Below are 15,741 nucleotides of genomic sequence, written 5' to 3'. Positions count from 1 at the left end.
TGTAGATAGAGGGCCTTTCTGCTCTGCAGTCCCACTGCCTTGTACCTGACCCATGGCACCTTGGATTATAGGCTCTGAGTCCAGACTGCCCGAGTTTGGGTCCTGTTACCTAGCTATGTGCCCAGAGCAAGATCTTTACTGGCCTGCGCCCTGAAGACAAGCACTCTGTAGGTTTCCTGGGAGTTGAGCTTCGAGAGTCACTCCTTGGATGTGGATGTGGGTACTCAGTAAGGCTGGTCCTCCCCTCCTTCCCAGTGAAACCCTGGCCACTGTGGGAAAGGTCATCTGTGCTTTATTGTACATCAACAGCCCCTCCTAGAGTCTGTGTCTTTGCCACCTGGGGGTGGCAGTCCTGGGACCAGCCCTTGCCCCTGCCCCAAATGCCTAGTCCTGCCCAGCTCCCAGCACTGTGCTGGGTTAGTGTGCTGGGGGAGCTGGGGAGTGGGAGGGATGACCACAATTCTTGTCCACAAAGCCCAGGCAGGGCTCGGTCCTGGGACCGTGGGCTCTGGGGAGCTGGGGCAGGGTGGGGTACGTGTCATAGGAGAGCACCCCTGGCCCCCCATCCTCTGGAGAGCAGAGCCTGGCCCAGCCCCAGGGACCCAGCCTGCTGAGAGGAGCCTGGCCTGTAAGATTCTAGAAGGTATCTGTTGGGGAGGCTCTGGGAAGGATCACGGTGCTACATCCAGCTCATCACCCCAGTGGGCCCATCTCATCTGTGTGGCCTGGGGTCACGGCCCCCGTGGCTGGTCTCTGCACAGCAGCAGGGGTCGCCGGCGTCACCTGGGTCTCGTGTAGCCATAAGGACGTTGTAGCAGCAGGCTCTGGTGGCCAGGCAGCACGTGCGTGTGGTAGTGCTCCACGAGGCCGCCCACACTCACAAACAGCACCTCGCTCTCCAGGTAGAACTTAGAGTCCTGGGCGGGGGAAAGAGCAGCAGAGTCTGGGGGGCTTTCCCGTGACAAGGGGTGGTCAGCAGTGAGGATAACAGCCAGGCCAGTTCCCAGCTGCCCTGTGTTGGCTCTGTGTCTGCCACCCCCACCCCCATCCCCCGTCCCACTCAAGGCCCAGGGAGGGGTGCCCTTCCAGCCAGGGCCCAGGGGTGGGGCCCACCTTCTCGAAGATGCGGTAGTTTCTCACTTTGTTGGAGCTCTCATCCCACACGACCAGAACCTGCAGGGAGAGCAGCAGCAGACGGGTCAGTGGAGAGCAGCCCCAGCCTTGGGGGATGGGCCACAGGGACCAAAGAACAGGCAGAAGCACACAGCTGGGTCCCGGGGCCTTTCTGGTGACCTAGGGAGGGACACGGCCAGCAGGGTCCAAATGGGCAGACCCCAGCCTCAGTGGACCTGCCCTGACAGCCTCTGGGAAGACTCGAGAAGCAGTACCAGGTACGTGGCTCGCCCTAGGACCATTTTTGACACACACAGAACAGAGAGAGGCTAGCTCCATCCGTAGACCATGCGACTCTTGATCTTGGATCTTGGAGTCATGTGCACAAGCCCCGCTGCTGAGCATGGAGCTCACTTAAATAAATGAGTAAATAAATAACGAAGGAAAAGAAGCAGAAAAGTGAGGCTCACTGCAAGCCACCCTCGTAGAAGCAGAGGTACTGGCAGCCGACTTCTATTCCCTCGGCCCCAGGCAGCCTCCCCTGCAGGTGCCTGAAAACCCCCAGCCCCACCTGAGTCTGGGACACCCAGTGCTTCCTGCCCAGCTCCTACCTATGCTGGGGGACTGGCCAGTATCTCCCCCAGTTTGCAAACAGTGTTCAGTTCTTGACAACAGACAGGGCAGTGGCTGCCAGGCAGAGACCCCCAGAACAGAGCTGGCCAAGATCCCTGATCAGAGCCGCCTGGGGAAGGGGCGTGTATACTACAAAGCGCCACACTTGCCGTCCGCCTGGGTGTGAGCAGAGGGGAGCCACCACAAAGCCGTGTCCCCAGGGGCCTCAGCCCAGCAGGGTGACGCTTGGGGCGCCTACCTTCCCTGACTTGGTGGAGGAGTTCCGGATGCAGTAGAGTCCATCCTGGGGCTCTCCCTGGGGGCTTGTGGTTTTGAACAGCCTAAAATACAACAGCTGTGTCAGCAGGCAAACCATCCTCAGACCTCGCTCACGGGGACCCTCCAGCCCTGGTCCTCAGTATGGCTTTCTGTCTTCTTGCTCTTCGACAGCACAGGTCCCAAGAGCAACAGGCTGCGAGAGGGCCACGCCCAGGTGACCACCAGCCCCGCGACTGAGTCCATGGCCTCTGTTGTCCTCGGCGCCATGTCCCTGTGCTAGCAACTGCCCAGCAATAAGGCAAGTGAGGGGGACAGAAAAGTGGGGGACCACATGTCTGCGAAAAACAAGGATTTGGAGAAAGAAGTGCTGGGTGCTAACCTTTCTACTTCGCAGGATTCCGTGGTGTTGATAAACACAGAGCTGGGCAGCGGCACCTGGAGACACCAGTGGTGGTCAGGGTCAATATCCGAGTGGTGCCTGTAGCCAGTGCCCCACCCTCACCACGGGCTGCCAGCCTGTGCCCAGTTCTGGGGCTTTGCACGGTGCTCCTGCACCGCCCCCCCACCAACAACTCCGGCATCCTGGGCAGCTCCTCCCTCAAGATGCTCAGTGAGGAGTCGCCCTGGCCGGCAGCTCTCCCCCAGCCTCCCACCCACTGCTGCAAGCTGGGCTCTCCCCCTTGGCCCCACCTTCTCATAGTCCTCGTCAGAATCCTCCCCACCAGTGCTGTCGGCCTTTGAGGGCCGTCGGGGTTTTTCAAAGGAGAAGTTCCTGAAACTCTGCCCATCAGGGGGTGACCTCCTGGGAGGGGAGCAAGGAGAGGAGGGCACATCACTGTCACAGCCCTCCACCCTCCACCCACCACCCCTGTTCACCCCAATGGTTGTCAGAGGCCCAGACCAGAGAGCTCTGAGATAGGCCAGTGCCAACCACCCTGGGACAATAGGAATTGTCTGCTCCCGGCTTACGGCTGCCAATGCTGCTGGCAAGAGGGGTGCTGGGGGCCTGAACTCCTCTGTCGTCATAGCACAGGCAAGTGCCCTGGACGCTGCAGAAGGCCCCAGGCTGGGGGGCCGGGCCCCAGCTCTGCAGCTAACCAGCTTTGTGACCTTGGCCTAGTCACACACCTCCCCAAGCCACAGAGAACAGGTGATTCAAACGGACAGAGCCCACACTGGGCTATGGCCAGGGCTGGGCCATAGCTCATGGCAAACTGACCTAGTCTGCACCCCTGCGGCCCCTTGTGAAACAGGAACCATCATGGGGCACCCTCCCTCGGGCAGCAGAGCTAAGAGTCCTAGGGAGAAGGATCCCAGAGTCATAGGCCTTCAGGGAGTACTGGGCTAGCATGCCCACTCAGGACTCCCCCTGTGGCTCCTAGAACTTTCGTGGTTTGGGGCCCCAGACATCGCTGACCTCAGGTTGTTGGTATGAGTGACACTGTGCCAGCAGGGGACACATCAGTCCCCCAACAGTGCCCAGCAATAAAGAACAAAGTGTTTTGAGCAGACCTCGAGCATCAGTCACCAACATACTCTGCATTCTGGTGAGTTCCCAGTCAGGAAGGGAACAGAGGCAGCCCTGGTGGCTCCAGACCCCAGGCAGGGAAGGACAGTGCCGGCTCAGGAGGGCCTGCAAAGGCCCACCAGCTCCTAGCAGCTCCCAGCCCAAGCTCCTCCACCCACCACCGTCTATCCCAGAGCAGGTGCTCAGCCCTGAAGCCCCCTCCCCTGACACTGGACAGGCCCTGGGAGGCCTGTTTCCCCAAAGATCCCTTTGCCCACTGCTCCCCAGACAGCAATGGGCCCCAGGTCCACCACCCATGAGGCTGGACCTTCCTCTGGGGCAGGGGTGGGTCAGTTGCAGGGGTGGCTGCAGGGCCACAGGAGGCCGGGGCCATCAGGCAGCCATTCTGCTCTCACGCTATGGCTGCCTGGTACCCATCACGAGCACTGTGCCAAAGCTGAGGAGGCCAGGGCACCCACACAAGAACCCAGCCATTGGGGAGGGGGTCCGGGGGGCACCGGCGCCAAGTCTACTCACTGCAGGTGGGGGAGGGGTGGCTTCTCTGTCCTTGGCAGGACCACTGGCCTGGCTGTGGCTTCAGGCGTGGACAGCTTCAGTGCGGGGGGCCTGGGGGCCACAGGGGGCACAAAGAGTCTGGGCCTGGCTGCCTCCCCGACGGGGGCCTCTTCCACCATCTTTAAGAACTTGGGCTTGTTGGCCGGCACAGGTGGAGGCTCAGGTGTGGGTGGCCCCCGGGGAGACAGATGGAAGGACTTGAGTTTGTCACAGTTCCTGGAGGAGGCAGCAGCCATGCCGGCAGAGCTGCAGGCAGAGCCAGGCCCATGGCTGGGGACCCGGGGCTCTGGGCTGGGGCTGGCACTCTCACGGAAGCAAGGGGGTTTCCAGAGGCTGGGCGTGGTTGGCGGGGGGCCAAGCGGGGGGTCACTCATCCTCCGTGGGGCCAGGGACCCCCTGGGGCCAGGCTCAGGCCGCCTCAGGCCCAGTGGGTCCCTCTTGGAGTCCTCGGGAGCTGGGCTGGCGTCAGGGAGGCCACGTTTAGGGGGTGGGGGTGGCAGCAGGGGGCTCAGGCCCTTGGAGGCAAAGGAGTGAGCACGGGGCATGTCGGAGAAGGCTGGTTTCCTGGGTGTGGGCACAGGAGGCGGCGGGTAGGCCGGCGGGTGGGTCAGGGTGTCTGCAGAGCAAAGGGACCCAGTCAGTGAGCATGTGCTACCTGCTGGAAGCTGGCCAACACCACCAACTTCCATGCCCTGGCCTTCCTCATTCTTCCTCCATGTGGGATCCCCACAAGCTTCTGGAGCCATCAGCTTCCCAGAAGTAGAGGTGAGAGAGAAGAGGCAAGGGGGACTCTGAGGACTTCACCTCAGTGAGGGGAAGCTATTCCCACTAAGACAGGTGAGCAGGATGGACAGGAGCAGCTTGGGAGGAAGATGAGGGCTGGACTTACTTGGCTGTAAGAACACAGAGAGTGCGGGGCAGGCAGTTGGATTGCAGATCTGTGGTTCAAGGAGAGGCAAGGGTGTGGGGAGGGCTGTCAGGGCACAGGTCTGGGGTTCGAGGAGAGGCAAGGGTGGGGGGCGGGCCGTCGGGGCACAGGTCTGGGATTCAAGGAGAGGCGAGGGTATGGGAGGCCATTGGGGCACAAGTCTGGGGTTTGAGGAGAGGTGAGGATGGGGGGCTGTCGGGGCACAGGTCTGGGGTTTGAGGCAAGGATATGGGTTGGGCTGTCGGGCCACAAGTCTGTGGTTCGAAGAGAAGCAAGGGTGTGGTGCAGGCCGTCGGGGCGCAGGTCTGGGGTTCAAGAGAGAGGTGAGGGTATGAGTCGGGCCGTCAGGCCGTAGGTCTGTGGTTCGAGGAGAAGCGAGGGTGTGGGGTGGGTTGTCAGGCCTGGGTCTGGAGTTCCAGGAAAGGCGAGGGTGTGGGGCAGGTTGTCGGGGTGCAGGTCTGGGGTTCGAGGAGAGGCGAGGCTGTGTGGGCGGCCGTGGGGACACAGGTCTGGGGTTTGAGGAGAGGCAAGGGTGTAGGGGGGCCATCGGGGCACAGGTCTGGAGTTCCAGGAGGGGCACTGGCTGGAAAGGCCAGTGGACAGGTTCTCCATGACCCTGGCTGTCCCAGAGCTGTGGGGTAAGCCTAAGTCCTGGATGGTCCATCTCCTGTGGATGGCATTAAGGGGCTGGTGTAGGGCTGAGTGAGGTGGGATAGGACCCAGAGCACAAGGCGCCCAGCGCTGAGCGAGGCAGCTGAGGAACAGGGAATAAAGCCCTGGGTCACATACAGCTAGATTCACAGGTGCTAAGTGCTGCGTCTGAGAATGGGGAGGTCACCAGAGTGAGAGATGTTTGGGAGAGAGGGGAAAGCCTGCTTGGAGTAGGGACTCAGAAGGGTTCGGAACAAGTGTGTGGGCAGGTCTGTGGGCATGCAGCGGGGAACAAACTGAGGCCCCTACATGCTCATCTCTAGCCACGCATGGCTGCAGTTCGGGGGCAGGGCAGATGGACATGGGCTGGAACCACAGGCTCTGTGCCAGGAGGGAAGTCAAGGCTCATGGCCCACAGCTCCTGGTGGTTGCTTCAGAGGGAGGGGACCAGGAGCAGGAAAGGGGGCTGGACCTGCCCCTGCCGCACTTGAGTGACAGGGGCTGAGAAGGGCAGAGAACAAGGTCACTGAAGGAGAGCAGGCAGAGGAACAGGGAGGTCAGGTGTAGAGGGATTGTCCCAAGTTCCCAGGACAGTGGAAGGGATAGTGGTAAGGGACAGATGGCAGGACAGAGGCACAGCCCTCCCCTGTCGGGCCCTATGCTTCGCTGTGACACATGTATGTGACATGGCATGTACACCACTCTCCCATGCCAGGCCACATGATTCAGGAGGTCAGGGCAGGGAGAGCAGGTGGATAAGTGACAGGCTAGCCCAGAGGTGCTCCAGGGAGCTGAGACACCCACTCTTCAATGTCCCTTTCCCCACTCTCCACCCCAGAGCCACCCTGGGCTCAGCATCACACGTGTGGGCCCCTCCACCTCACTTATTTGCAAATCAGGGGTCCGCTCTACCCCAGGCTACCTGGACGTGGGAGGAGCCGGTGAGCAGAGCCAGCCAGATCAGTCCTCCTGATACCTGGGCCACAACAGGGAAACTGAGGCCCCAAGGAGCAGGACTCAGGCCAGTACTCCCAGTGTGGGAGGGGCTCTGCTCCGGGTTCCAGCCCCAGGAGCCCCCCAGGCTCAGAGGCTGCCCACCTACCCTCAGGCTCCATGGGCTCGGGGGAGTCAGGCTCCATGTATGAGTCATCTTCATCCTCATGCTCATAATCTGTAAGGTACATGGAGCATCAGACACAAGGTGGCCTAGGCCCAGCTGCACCCAGGGGCCCTCAGGACACTGGGAGCCGAGGGTCAGGGAGGCCCCAGCCAGGGCATGAACCCCAGACCTGGGCTGCATGGGGAAGACCGCCAGCCACGCCTCCCATGGCGGGGGTGGCCAGGTGTGGAGGGGGTGGGACAGGTGTGCAGAGGCAGGCCTCACCTTCGTTGTCTGTGGGGTACGGGGATAGGCTGATGTCCACAGGCCGCTCAACTGCACCATAGAAGCTGTCTGTGTCCGAGCTGGAGTCACTGAGGTAGGGGGCAGGCGTGGGGCACAGTGAGCACCGGGCAGGGGAGCTCCCTTGCATTCACACATAAGGATGTACATGCATGCCCTCGGACATGTGACTGATGCACAGACACACACACAGATGCGGACATACGCACAGACACCACACACAGACACGTGGACACGTACAGAGCTAGACCCACAGATAAACACAAGGAAAAAACACACAGTCGGAGAAGCTCCTCATAGGTGAGACACACAGACCCAGGGACCAGAGACTGTGGTGCCCCCCTCACTCCCCTGCCTGACCACACAGGGCCAGGCCTCAGGGCTAGCCCCACGTCCCTTCTGCCCTGTAGAGACTGCCAGTGGGTGTGCACGCAGGCATACACATAACGCACATACACAGGCACAAGCGCATACACACGCACATGCACACACACGGACACATGGCCTGGGCCAAGCCTCCAGAGGTGGGAGGCAGGCACACACGTCAAGCCCAGGCCCCCCTCCCCTGCCCAGGCCCACCTGGTGTCCAGGGGCAACTCCTTCTTCTCGTGAAAGTGGCCGATCTCCTTGCGCAGCAAAGCCATCCAGCTCTGTGGGGCAGTCGGGGTGTGGTGGGTGTGTGTCGACCATGGGTGCATACGGCCCGGGACAGGGCTCCACCCACCCCCTCCCCAGGCTGGCCTGCACGAAGGTCAGGGAGACGACCCCTGTGGCCTTCTGGGGGCTCTGGCCCCGCTGTAGCCCATTAAGAGCTCTTTCTGAGATGCCTCCTGAGGGTGGGGTGCTGGTACCAGGCCAAGGGCTTGAGGAGGGGCAAAGCATCCCCACCACATGCTCTCAGTGCCTGGACGGTGGCCCTGTCAGCCCCCCGACCCCAAATATAGGCTCACCTTGCGCTCGTCCTCAGAGGAGGCCGAGAAGAACCAGGTGCGGTGCTTCTTGCTGATGTGGACAATCTTGAAGGGGAAGACGTTGTTGGACGTTGTCTCTTCAGCTGCCCGCATCACCCTGAGGGCACAAGGCCGGTGGTCACCCCCTGGTCAGCCTGATGGTCCTGGCACCCCTCACCCATCATGCCCTCAAGGACACAGCTGTGTCTGGACGGCCTGTCTTGCGGATCCTCCAGGTCAAAGTTCTAAAAGCCTCAGGTAAAGGGAAGTGCATAGGCGAGGACTGGGCACCAAGCGGACAGGGCACTGGGGTCTGGGAGCTTGTCCTGGAAGCAGCAGCCCACATGGCTGCAGAACGAGGACACGTCGCCTTCGCCACCCACCAATGTCCCTCTACTTGGAGGCCACCTGCCTGCCCCGGCGGGCCTTCCTGTTGGGGGCCCAAGCATGTCAGCCCCTGTCCCCACTCCTGCTGCCCCCACAGGGGCATCCTGGAGAACACAGGGGGGACGTTTCTTACTGTGGCTACTCCCCCCACCAGGATATATTGAGATCACAAAGTCTATCATGGGGGAGCCCCACCGGGCTAGTCACCTGGGGCAGGTGTGCCCCTCCACCAGGCTGAGGGCAAGGGCAGAAGGGGGTACCCCAGAGCTCTGAGCCATGGATGCCCACTGGCAGCCACAAGCTCTAGGTTCGTCCCCTCCTTAGTGGTGCCCCAGCTGGCCTGGAGGCCTGGCATGGGGCTTGATGCCTGGGCAAGTCCTCCCCACTGAGTCTGTGGCCACAACCTTGAGTCACTCTGTCCTGCGACTGACATGGGACCTTTAGGTGCTCAGAGACAGGAGGGGCTGGGCCCTCCTAGGGAGCTGGGAGGCACCCACCTCATGCCCCAGGGAACTGGGCCCATGCTGTGACATTAAGACCTAGAGCCCAGGAGTCACACTTCACTCGCTCTGCAGGCCCTTGATGCTGTGGGGTGGGCCCAAGTGGGGCTAATAAGGTCTTCCTTGCCAACATTCCCCATCCTATCTAGAAGGCTCCTCTGCACCCACCTGCCCATTCGCACAGAGGCACTTGTGGGATGGACCCAGCCCCCCACCCATTCATGTAAAGCAAGGAGCTGGGTCTAGCCTGCGAGGCCCCGAAGCCAGGGAGGCCTGAGGCAGGGCTTAGGGTGAAGTATGTTCCTGGCGCCTTGGAAGGAGACTAGGGTAGGAGAAGCGCTGGGTGAGCAGGGAAGGGGAGTGGAAGCCGAATGGGGACCCAGGAGCCTCTGCTGAGAAGAGCGCAGGAAGCCTCGCCCCGGGCCTGGCCCCGGGGAGGCTGAGAGCAAGTGGGAGAGGCTGGACAGGATCCAAAGGGTGGGTGGGAGCCGTCTCAAGACAGCCTGGACCCTCCATAGGGGTGGGCAGGACTGAGGGACAGGCCTGGCCAGGGCACGGTGGGCATGGCAGGCAGCAGGCACTTACCGGGAACTTACGGGGCACTTACCGGTTATAGCCGCTCAGAGAGAAGGCGCCCTGTGGGGAGGCAGACGTGCTGCTCTTGAAGTAGTAGATGCAACGCTTGTGAATGATGACAAAACGCAGCGGCCCTGAGGGTGGCATGACGAGGGCAGAGGTGAGCCTTGGGGGACTGCTGGGCAGATCCCACAGGGCAGCTATCCCAGAGGCTCTGGGTGGCTCAGGGCGGTCCTCCTGCCTTTGAACCCCACTAAAGGGAAGGGGAAGGAGCTGGGCTAGCCTGCTGCTTCCTTGCAGGGAGCCCACTGTGAGGCCCAGTGTAAGCAAACCACAGGCAGGATGACAGGCCCCAGAGCACCACCCTCCAAGGCAGGCCTGGCCACACCAATGGCAGGGGGAGACTCTGACCACCTAGGCTAGCCCACCAAAGCACAAAGCTAGGGCCAAAAGTCATAGCATGGGGAGCTCATGCATGGTCAGAGTGACAGGCAAAGCCCTGATGCTCTTTGACCTTCAATGTTCTGACAACTGGGCATCTCCCAGACCTGGAGGCCCCCACTCTCTGCCAACCTGCTGTCCTAGGGACCAGAGGCTTGGCCTCATGCAGCTGGACCAAGTCACCAACCAACTCACTGAACACCCACGGGATGGTACAAGGCCACACCCACCAGGCCACTGAAGGCCCCCAGCCCCTGGTGCAGATGAAGCACTATGTACCAAATGCCCATCCTATCTCCATTTTGCAGTAGCACCCCAAGTCATCCCACAGTCCTGGGGAACGAGGAGGCTGACTCAGGTCCCCCGGGGGTACTGGCCATGCAGGGAAGGAAAACAATGGAGGGCCTACCATGTCTGGGCAGAGGCTCAGAGAGTCAAGTTGCTTGCCCACAGAGGTCCAACAGGGCAGTGGGGCCACAGGGCTGGGGCTCAGGCCCATTCCCACACCCTCCCATCCTGCTTCCTGCCAGCCAGAGGACTCACATTTGAGCAACTGCAGCTGGGTCCCACCCTTCTTGTGCAGGTAGCCGGCTTTAGCCACGCCCCCAGGCATGGTTAGCAAGTTCTGGGCACCAATGGCCTTCATGGGGACGGGCCAATGCATCTCCTCAGCTGCCATGAAGCTGCAAAAAAAGGAGGAGACATGTCTCAGCCAGGACTGGGGGACATTAGATGGCTTGGCTGGGGGATACACCACCGAGATCCTAGAGACAGTCTAAAGGGTCGAGGCAGCAAGGGGTAGGGAACCAATTTCCAGGTGGGACCCCAGGGAAAGAAAGGGCCACCTGGTCCACTTGGTCAGCACCTGGTCTATCTGGCCACACACCTGAGCCCCAGAGACACTGAGAACGGGGCGTATTCCTTCACTATTGTTGGTTCACTCAGCACACACCGGCCGAACTAACAGCCCCACAGGGAGGCTAGGGGATAGCAGTGAATAAATTCAAGAAACCACTGGCCTAGGGCACCTGGGTGGCTCAGTGGGTTAAGCCTCGGCCTTCAGCTCAAGTCATAATCTCAGGGTCCTGGGATCGAGCCCTGCGTCGGGCTCTCTGCTCCTCGTTGGACTCTCGCTCCTGGTCAGGCTCTCTGCCTGCCTCTCTGCCTACTTGTGATCTCTCTCTCTCTGTCAAATAAATAAGCAAATTAAAAAAAAAAAAAAAAGAAACCATCGGCCCAGGTAAGTCAGGACTAATGCCATAACCACCCCAAGTCTGTGTGCCAGGTCAGCCTATGATGGAGCCTGCCAAGGAGAAGGCTTCCAGGGGGAGGTGACTATAATGGCTTTAAAAAGGTACAGGGGCCGGGGCAGGCCTCGGGCATCCTCTCCATCATCTCTGTTCCTTAGCAGAGAAGGGATGAGGGACATGGCCCCACATGCCCTACTCTCCACTCTTGCCTGCCTTTTTTTAAAAAAGATTTATTTATTTATTTATTTATTTTGACAGAGATCACAAGCAGGCAAAGAGACAGGCAAAAATAAGAGGGGAAGCAGGCTCTCTGCTGACCAGAGAGCCTGTTGCGGGGCTCGATCCCAGGACCCTGGGATCATGACCTGAGCCAAAGGCAGAGGCTTTAACCCACTGAGCCACCCAGGCGCCCCTCCTGCCTGCCTTTAGCCAGCTTCTGTCCATCCCTTTCTTAAGGCCCTAAGACCAGGAAGCAGGAAAGCAGGTAGCCCTGAGTGTCTAGTTCCCACCCTGGCTCAGTCTCTGGTGGATTCCTAGGCCATAGTTGTTGGAGCTATAAAATGGGGACACAGAGTGGACACAGCCTGACATATAGCACATGCTTGTTGGCAGTGGCCACGATGACCTTCTGGTGGGTTGACTGGTATCCACCCTGTTCCCTGTTTCCCCTGCTCCCCATCCAGCCTCCTGCTCATCATCCTAGCCGTTCTCCCTGAAACATGCCAGGCTCTTTCCCAACCTGGCTTCTGCCTGGCATGCCTGACCACTCACATGAAGAACTCACATGAAGAACTCCTATTCATCCTTCAAGACATGAAGAACTCCTATTCATCCTTCAAGACCCAGGTTCACTGTCCCCTCTTCTTCTTCTTCTTTTTAAGATTTTATTTGTCAGAGCAGGTAGAGTGCCAGGCAGAGAGAGAAGCAGGCTCCCCGCTGGACAAGGAGCTTGATGTGGGACTTGATCCCAGGACCCTGGGATCATGTCACAGTCCCCTCTTCTGTGAGGCATCTGAATGCCTACTCATATTCAAGACTACCCCCCAACCCTGCCCGGAGGCACTATTTCTCTTGTGCCTGCCCCCACTAACCCTGGTGCCTGGTCCTTCCTGGGGCCCAGTGGACTCGGAGTGTCAACCGGGAGTGTGGTCCCTGTCCCACTGAGCCACCAGCGTTGCAGCCAGGGTCAGACACAGAGGCCCTGTCCCCTGGGGCTCCTGCCACTACAGACCCCGTTCCCCAACACACACACACACACACACACACACACACACACAAAGAAAGCCACTGGGCTGCGGACGAGCCAGCATCCTCCGCCAAAGGCTCACCTCCTCCAGGACTTGGGCTGCCCCCTCCGGCTCCGCGCGCACCAACCAGCCCCGGCCCAGCCCCCGCCCACAGCCGAGGCTCGGAACAAAGGCTCGGTCCCGGCCCCCCGGAGCCTGCTGCCCGGGACACAACCCCCGCGCCCCGCCCGGCCCACGCCCGCCTTTGTTCCCCCAGGAAGCGGGACTAGCGCTCCGGGCTCGGTACTCACGGCGTCCACGCGGCGGCCCGCCGCCCCTGCGCGCACCGACACTGCCCCGGGCCGGCCCCCCCAGCGCCCGCCTCCCGCCCGCCCCAGCCCGGCCGGCCGCGCCCCGCGCCCGCCATGCCGCGCGCCCCGCCGCCGCAGCCCCCGCGCCCCCCGCCCCCCGGCCGCCGGCTCCTCCCCTCGCGGGCGGGGCGGGCGCGGCAGGTGGAGACCCGGCGCTCCGCGCCCCACCGCGGACCGCTCCCTCCCCTCGTGCGGGGCCTCAGTTTCCCCAGCGGCTCTGGGGCGCAACGCGGACGTCTGAGTACGGCCCCGAGCCCGCCAGGCTCCCCGGTTGGCCAGCCCCTTCGGGAGAGGGTCTCGTCTTCCCAGGGCCACCGTCTGCGCCTCCGCAAACGGGGGCGAGCGCGGCCGGCCTCTGCGGTTTGTGGCCGGGGTGAAGCTGGTTCAGCTGGCGGCCACTGGGGCTCCGGCTGGGTCTGTGGGTCCTCCCGTCCCCTCTCAGGCAGGTTGTTTCACCCATCTGCCGCCACCGGTCTCCACCCCCCGGGGTTCCCTGCAGGAGCCAGACAGACGTCCAGTCCTTGGCAGTTCCCACCTGTTCTGTAGATGTGGGCTCCTCTCCGAGAAGACCCCCAGGCTGGCCAAAGGTAGGTGATGGCCTTGCCGGCCCCCCAAGCATTCTGCCTCTTCTATCTCCCTCCTGCATACAGGCTGCGGGTCAGCTGGGACAGCTGGGGCAGGGGCTCTGTGCTCCCACTCAGCTGTGCAGTTGTGCAGCTGTGCAGCTGTGCGCAGCACTGGTTCCTGGTTTCCCCCGCCTCCACTTCAGGCTGGCTCTGGGTGCCGCCTGCCACTGCAGGGAGAGGCTCCGTCCCACCTGTGTGCCTCTGCTCCCAGTGCCCTTGCCAATCCCTCCCCTCGCAGGATACTCAGGGCCACTGCCTCCTCCTGCTCCTCCCAGCCCCCCTGCTTGTCCTCCTCCCCACCATCCCTTGTCTCAGTTTCCTCCCCGGCTTCCATTCTCTCCCCCATCACCTCCATTCAGCATGTTCTCCCCCACCCACACATGCCATTCCCATCACCTCTGTTCCAAATCTCCAGGGCTTCATCATGTGCACTTGGCCTTTCCAGATCCAGCCCCCATGGAGCTTTCCCAGCAGGCTCTCCTCCTGCCCTCCACCTCCCATAGACCGGTGCCATCCAAACCCAGTGGCTCCTGAATCCAAGACCCAGAACCACCAAGCACCACCTCCAGGCTACAGCTCCCAGTTTCCACTGCCTGCAGTGCCTTCCAGAGCCTTTAGGGGGCAACTAAACTAACTTAGCCTCCAAAACTTGGTCCAAATGAACACCAACTCATAGTTAACTCCTCCAAAAACAGAAGAGGAAGGAACTCACTCTATAAGGCCAGCATTACCTTGATACCAAAACCAAAGACAACACAAGAAAATGACAGACCAATAACTCTTATGATTGTAGACACCAAAATCCTCTCCGAGGGCCTCCTGGAAGCTCAGTCAGTTAAGTGTCAGGCTCTTGATTTCAGCTCAGATCATGATCTCATGGTTGTGAGATTGAGCCACATGTCAGGCTCTGCGCTGGACATGGAGCCTGCTTAGCGTTCTCTCTCTCTCTCTGCCCCTTCTCCTTCTTTCCTTCCCCCCTCTAAAAAAATGCTCACCAAAATACTAGCAAATTGAATTCAGCACCTTGTAAAAAGGATTCTACACCACGCTAAGTGTGCTCTATCCCAGGAACACAAGGTTAACACTTAAAATTCAATGATTGTAATACATCATACCAAAAAGGAAAAAAAAGATAAACCATACGATTATTTCAACAGACAAAGAAAAAGCATTCGACAAAATGTGACAATCTTTCTTGCTAGGAACAACACTCAACAAACTAGGAATAGGAGAAAACTTCCCCAACATGGTTGTGTTTATGAAAAGCCCATAGTCAACATCATCTTGATGGTTAAAAACTGAAATCTTTCCCCTAAGAGCACGGACAAGGAAAACTCTGCTGTTGCTGCTTCTATCCAACTTGTACCAGAGCTGCTGGCCAAGGCAATTGAGCAAGAAAAAGAAATGTCTCCAGGTTGGAAATGAAGAAGTAACACTACTCACAACTTAGATGATTACATATAGAAAAAATACCAGGGAACCTACTAAAAAGTGATTAGAACTAATAAACAGGCTAGCAGGAAGATCAATACACAAAAACCACTCATACTTCTACAATACTAGCAGCGAATAATCCAAAAATAAAATGAGGGTTAGCTCAAGTGTCCCCTCTTTCAGGTGGTTTTCCCTGACCTCTAGGGGTTCCTATGTCCCTCCATGGGGCTAACACAGCCTTCCCCCAGGTAACACTGACACACTAGCTTGTCACTGTCCCCCATCCTCACAGCTCAGGCCCAGCACAGAGGGGCACCCAGGGAACCCCAAAGGAGGCGCAGAATGTTGACTCTAGTGGTTGGTAGGGACTGCACTTGCCGGGAAGGCACAGAAAGCCAAAATATAGCTCTCTCCCCCCATACTGTATCCTCCCCAATCTGTAAGGAGACCTGGTGTGTCTGTTGGGGCGGGGGAAGCTGCAGTGTGAATGGATGGAACCCACTCCTCCTCACACTGCACCTGGGAGAAATTGGAGGGGAGGAGCTATGGGAATTTAGAGCCCTACTCTGGCTTAGCTCAGGGGCCAGGCAAGTTATAGGCCCATGAGAGCCTCACTCTTGCCTGACCGCAGTCTCTCTGTGGGCAGGATGAGGGCTCTTGGGTGGCCAGCCGGACCTTGGGTGGGGAGGGTGGGTGGTGACAGAATTAGGCTGTGCTCAACTTCACCTCCCCTAGGAATGTCCTCGTTTCAGGGACAGATGCCAATATGCTCAGCTCCTCTCCAGACGACAGACCATCTGAGGGAAAACCCATCCTGATGTCCCTAAAGCCTCCCGCCCCACCCAGCTCTGCCCTGCACCAGTGCATGAGCTGGTCTGGCACCTGACCAAGAGCCGAGTGCCAGGCCGGGCT

At 60.0% G+C, this 15,741-nt stretch overlaps 1 protein-coding gene across 4 annotated transcripts in view; it reads right to left on the bottom strand.

The window, feature by feature from the left end:
- Window positions 1-270: 270 nt before the first annotated feature.
- Window positions 271-15,741, bottom strand: part of SH3BP2 (SH3 domain binding protein 2) — a 35,289-nt gene continuing 19,818 nt past the window's right edge. For all 4 annotated transcript variants that reach the window (XM_032333659.1, XM_032333658.1, XM_032333660.1 and 1 more), the window contains 12 exons: window positions 10,466-10,605; window positions 9,513-9,615; window positions 8,019-8,136; window positions 7,648-7,718; window positions 7,051-7,139; window positions 6,769-6,837; window positions 4,049-4,703; window positions 2,695-2,806; window positions 2,384-2,439; window positions 1,985-2,066; window positions 1,114-1,173; window positions 271-917 (listed from right to left, as the gene is read on the bottom strand). In XM_032333659.1, the coding sequence (XP_032189550.1) occupies window positions 780-917; window positions 1,114-1,173; window positions 1,985-2,066; window positions 2,384-2,439; window positions 2,695-2,806; window positions 4,049-4,703; window positions 6,769-6,837; window positions 7,051-7,139; window positions 7,648-7,718; window positions 8,019-8,136; window positions 9,513-9,615; window positions 10,466-10,601 (1,689 nt within the window). In that variant the 5' untranslated portion in view covers window positions 10,602-10,605 and the 3' untranslated portion in view covers window positions 271-779. The remainder of the gene's footprint in view (window positions 918-1,113; window positions 1,174-1,984; window positions 2,067-2,383; window positions 2,440-2,694; window positions 2,807-4,048; window positions 4,704-6,768; window positions 6,838-7,050; window positions 7,140-7,647; window positions 7,719-8,018; window positions 8,137-9,512; window positions 9,616-10,465; window positions 10,606-15,741) is intronic.

This window comes from Mustela erminea, chromosome 2 (assembly GCF_009829155.1).
Source record: "Mustela erminea isolate mMusErm1 chromosome 2, mMusErm1.Pri, whole genome shotgun sequence".
Classification (NCBI taxonomy): domain Eukaryota; kingdom Metazoa; phylum Chordata; class Mammalia; order Carnivora; family Mustelidae; genus Mustela; species Mustela erminea.
This window is presented reverse-complemented; position numbering and strand designations above follow the sequence as displayed.